Here is a 4,756-nt window from a genome sequence, read left to right as displayed (position 1 = left end):
AAAATCAGCCCAGATGTGTCGCCGTTGTTCTTCTAATCTCATCCGGCGCCCTTGTCTCCTTCTCTGTTGTCATCTTCAGTTCTGATATGAACATTTCAATGAACTCGTGAGTGGCCGAAGGACTTTGAAAAATTTCTTTGTGTATCACTTTCCTCCGCGTCCACCATATGGTCCATAAGTGATCTATAGCTTAACAAATACCTCGTGTGATAATGAATCAATCACCGGGAACCGCCTAACTCAGCATTTGGTTGATTCGCCGCTGCCTGGCACTTGGTTGAGTTGTTTTCCCGGGGTGGTTCTTTTTTTTTTTAAGGGCATTTGAGCGGATCCAAATGTGTCTCTTTAGCCTAACTCAGCCCAGCCCAGCCCATCCAAGGCTCCTCAACGGTGGAGCAGACACCGCAGCACCAACGCGAACCCTCACCACTCTCTCCGTCTCGCACCATCCCCTCGCCGCCGGCGCCGCCGCCGCCGCCATGCTCCGGCTCCGTCGCGGCGTCCTCGCCCAGGTCCTCTCGTCTCTCTCCGCCTCTTCCGTACCCCCTCTCCACCGCCTCATCTCCGCCGCGGCGCCCGCCATCTCCCCAAACCCTAGCTTCGCCGTGGAGGAGTACGTCGTCTCCACCTGCGGCCTCACCCGACCACAGGCCCTCAAGGCCTCCGCCAAGCTCTCCCACCTCAAGTCCCCCGCAAATCCCGACGTCGTGCTTGCCTTCCTCGCCGACCTCGGCCTCTCCGACGCCGATGTCGCCGCCCTCGTCGCCAAGGACCCGCAGATCCTCTGCGCCAGCGTGGAGAGAACCCTGGCGCCCGTCGTCGCCGGGCTCTCTGGCCTCGGCTTATCGCGTTCCGACATCGCGCGCCTCGCCTCGCTCTCCCGTAGCAGCTTCCGCTATAGATCCATCGTCTCCAAGCTGCAGTACTACATGCCTCTCTTTGGGTCCTTTGAGAATCTCCTCCGAGCCCTCAAGAGGAACTTCTACCTTCACTCGGCTGACCTCGATGATGTGGTCAAGCCCAACGTCGCGTTGCTGCGGGAGTGCGGGCTAGGTGCTTGTGATATTGCCAAGCTATGCATCAGTAAACCATGGCTTCTCGCCGCCAACCTGGAGCGTGTCCAGGCGATGGTGGAATGCGCTGAAAACATAGGTGTGCCCCGTGCCTCTGGAATGTTCAGGCATGCGCTGCACGCTGTTGCATTTCTCAGCGAGGACAAGATCGCAGCCAGGGTGAACTACTTGAAGAACACCTTCAGGTGGACGGATGCTGAGGTAGGCATGGCTGTTTCTAAGTATCCAACGGTGCTGAATAGGACTAAGGAGTTTCTGCAGAGAAGGTCAGAGTTCCTGATCTCTGATTTGGGGTTGGAACCGGCATACATTGCTCATCGCCCGCTAATGCTCGCATACAGCCTGGAGGGGAGGCTAAGGCCCCGATACTACGTTGTAACTTTTCTTAAGGAGAATGGATTGCTAGATCATGGTCGAGATTACTATTATGCAGTTAAGATGACTGAGAAGGTATTCATGGAGAAGTTCATATGCCCTCACAAGGACGCTGCACCATACCTTGCTGAAGACTATGTAGCAGCTTGCAGAGGGGAATTGCCGCCTAGATTCAGATTTACATGAAGCAAGGAAAGGCTATGGAAATTGGTAACTGTGTATGTCATGACAGACTTTTCACTATTCTTAGTAAGCTGGCAATTCACATTAGTGTATTCTGCCTAAACAGATACTCCCTCCATCTGGTAATACTTGTCGGAGAAATGGATGTATCTAGACGTATTTTAGTTCTAAATACATCCATTTTTATTCATTTTTGCGACAAGTATTTCCAGACGGAGGGAGTATTAGTTTTCTGCTGTACTATGTCTTCCACATGCTGGTTTGGTCGTTGCTAATACCTAATGAATTGATAGTTTAATTCATGAACACCTTGGTGTTGATGTTATGATGTTTGTCGTTAAGTAGACATGAAAGCATCACCTCCAATCCCTCAAAATGAGAGTACATGAATATATTTGTGTTTCCAACCTCCAATCCTGCAAGGAAAACCCTATGTATCCATACATACTAGGACTGAACTCTTTCTTTTATTTGTGCCGTTCCTGTCCGCACACAAACACATGTTATGGTTGAGGTGATAGGGCTATTCGCTCTTCATCTGGTAGCACAAGGAAAAAGACCTGGGAAGCACAGGAGGTGATAATGGTTCTTGTAGCATGACTAGGTTTAATTCCGTTACATGCATGGTACAACATATCAGTCGAATTCCAGAGGGCTTGATCCTTGCCTCCTTTGTACATACAATCTATATACAGCTTTGCCTTAAAGGGCTCATCAGTAACATCAGTTGCTCTTTCTGGGGTTCTCTGTGACCTGTTTGCACTGTCTGAAACAAAGAGGAAAGATACCCGTCACAGTCATAATTCTTTCATTAGACTCAGTTCTCGTGATTACCTGATCCCATTCATTCTTTCAGGTAGCAGTCGCCGGTTATTTTAAAAGCTTGTCTACCAGGGACCGTGTGTCTAATTCTGTATGCCAACTAGAGAAGACATGTCACACATAGGTTGTACTTGTCGAATAGGTGACATTTACCTGGAAATATTGTTTGAATCTAATCCACCCAAACTCAAAGTCTTCAAGTTAATGAATTTAGACGTTGCTTTCTTTCTAGTAGGAAAAGATATGCTGACATTAGTTTCAGGTGCAGGCCGCCTAAACGAGGCAGAAGACTGGTCTCGCTTCGGGGCACACTGCAGACGCATAGGTAATTTAAGCCTGAAATTGCTCACTTTAAGCCTGAAGGGCTGGCTAAGACCCCGATACTATGTTGTTAAGTTTCTTAAGGAAAATGGATTGCTAGGTTGCAGCCGGGATTACTATTACACAGTCAAGGTGACCGGGAAGGAATCTATGGAGAAGTTCATATGCCCTCACAAGGAAGCTGCACCACACCTCACTGAAGATTATGCGGCAGCCTGGAAAGGTGAAGTGCCGACTAGATTCAGATTTGCCTGAACCAAGACTGGTCTCGGAGGACTGTAACTTTAAACCCCTCTTTCCAATGAAATGAAGCGCAAGCCCCCTTTGCGTTTTCTCGATTTTTTTTTTCCTAACTGCATATGGAGAACAAAATTTTCACTCTCCGTATTAGGCTATTCATTCCTGATTCAGTGTTGTTGGCTGCTATCTATAATCTATTGTATGTCTGTTAGACTGTTACATGCTCATTTGGCAGTGCTAATTCAGGATGACACTGATATTTATTTAGGGGAGATGAAACTGATAATTTGGTTTGTGAGTCTTGGTGTGTTCATTATGCCATTTAGTAGACAAGAAAGCATTGCATTGCTGTGAACTTGTCCTTTGTCATTTCATATTGACATGCATATTGGAACTAAGAGAGTGAGATCATTGCATCCTACAACTGTTTTGAAGTATCGGTGAGTAATATTGCTGCACACTCTTTATCTTTACATTCTCAAATGACCATCACAGTTTTCAATGCAATCCTCAATCTATCTTTCCATGAAAGAATGTTCTCACTCTGGCCACGAAGATGATAAAAAATCTCAAACTTCCCTTCAGATGAAAATTTTGGACTAATTTTTCCGTGGGAAACAATTTTGGATTTGTTGATGGCCAGTTGGCCGCAGTTTGTTGATCACTGCAGAGGATGCAATTTTGTTCTAGTTTGTTGGTTTCTTGCCATAGCTCTTCTAAGCTGAAAATCTTCATCCTTCCTGTAGTAGCTTTGTTTATAAGATATTAACTGTGCTGAAAGCATGCCATTCTTTACTACTCCCTCTCTCTCAGTTTACAGGGCGTGCGCGTAACCCTAGGTCGTCAATTTGACCAACCTAGTACAAGTCATATATTACAAAAAATATACCAATATAAACTTCAGATGTTCTATTTTCAAATGGTATAATTTTTGTGTTATATAGTTTAATATTATGGTGATAAAATTGGCCGCTGCAGCCAAACTACCACTAGTGAAAACCACAAGTGCCAAAATACCACTATGAAAAACCAAAGTGCCAAAATAGCACTCACTTGAAAATTTTCATGCCAAGATACCACTATGAGCTAACTGAGACTAACAGATGAGTAAAAATACTACTTTGCCCTTTTACTGTGCGCTTTTGGCTGGACAAGGGAAAGGGGCCGGCGCCGATGGAATCCACCAGCAAGAGGCATGTCTCCCTCCTCCGCATTGTCAGGCGCAGCCGCACCACCGAGCTCGCCGCCGCCCGGCCGCACCTCGACTTTGCCACCTGCTCTGCGCGCCACCTCCGGGCTCCGGCCGCCACCACCGCTGATGCTGCCTCAGCCCTGTTGGCCGTTCTGCCTCGCACTCGCACCATCAGCAGCTATAGCAAGCGGCGGTGGCGTCGTGCAACCACATGACGCACTTAGCTTATGGCAAGCAACAACAAGCAGCACACACGCATAGTATCGAGCAAGATCCAGCGGCCGCGGCGGTAGCATACTCCACGCGCGGTTCCGGAGCAAGGAGGTGACACGGCGTCATCCGCAGTGAGGTGGCGATGGGTTGGATGTGGGGAGGAGCTGGGTGGGCATGGCGTCACGCACGACATGGTGGGCGCCTGGGCGGTGCTGCGTGCGCTGCAAAGTGGCGGCTCCATGTCGCTGGGAACGGCGTGGAACAGGGCGGCCGGCTTGCCGTGGCTAGAGCTCGGGCCGACGAAACAATTTCCGGCCACTTTGACCAGTACAAGCCC

General features: G+C 48.5%; 1 protein-coding gene across 8 annotated transcripts; it reads left to right on the top strand.

The window, feature by feature from the left end:
* Positions 1-367: 367 nt before the first annotated feature.
* LOC119365873 (transcription termination factor MTERF4, chloroplastic-like) lies at positions 368-3,312 on the top strand. Of its 8 annotated transcripts, none has more exons than XM_037631520.1 (4): positions 368-1,666; positions 2,488-2,577; positions 2,722-2,778; positions 2,875-3,312. In XM_037631520.1, exon 1 carries the CDS (start codon positions 480-482, stop codon positions 1,632-1,634), a length of 1,155 nt encoding a protein of 384 aa, XP_037487417.1. In that variant the 5' UTR covers positions 368-479; the 3' UTR covers positions 1,635-1,666; positions 2,488-2,577; positions 2,722-2,778; positions 2,875-3,312. The 8 variants fall into 8 exon arrangements, with proteins under 8 accessions (XP_037487417.1, XP_037487416.1, XP_037487414.1 ...); XM_037631519.1 differs by having other exon boundaries at positions 2,716-2,778; XM_037631517.1 differs by lacking the exon at positions 2,488-2,577.
* Positions 3,313-4,756: the final 1,444 nt, after the last annotated feature.

This window comes from Triticum dicoccoides, chromosome 2B, assembly GCF_002162155.2.
Source record: "Triticum dicoccoides isolate Atlit2015 ecotype Zavitan chromosome 2B, WEW_v2.0, whole genome shotgun sequence".
NCBI classification, from domain to species: domain Eukaryota; kingdom Viridiplantae; phylum Streptophyta; class Magnoliopsida; order Poales; family Poaceae; genus Triticum; species Triticum dicoccoides.
The sequence above is the reverse complement of the archived record's forward strand: the minus strand, read 5'-3'. Positions and strand labels throughout refer to the sequence as shown.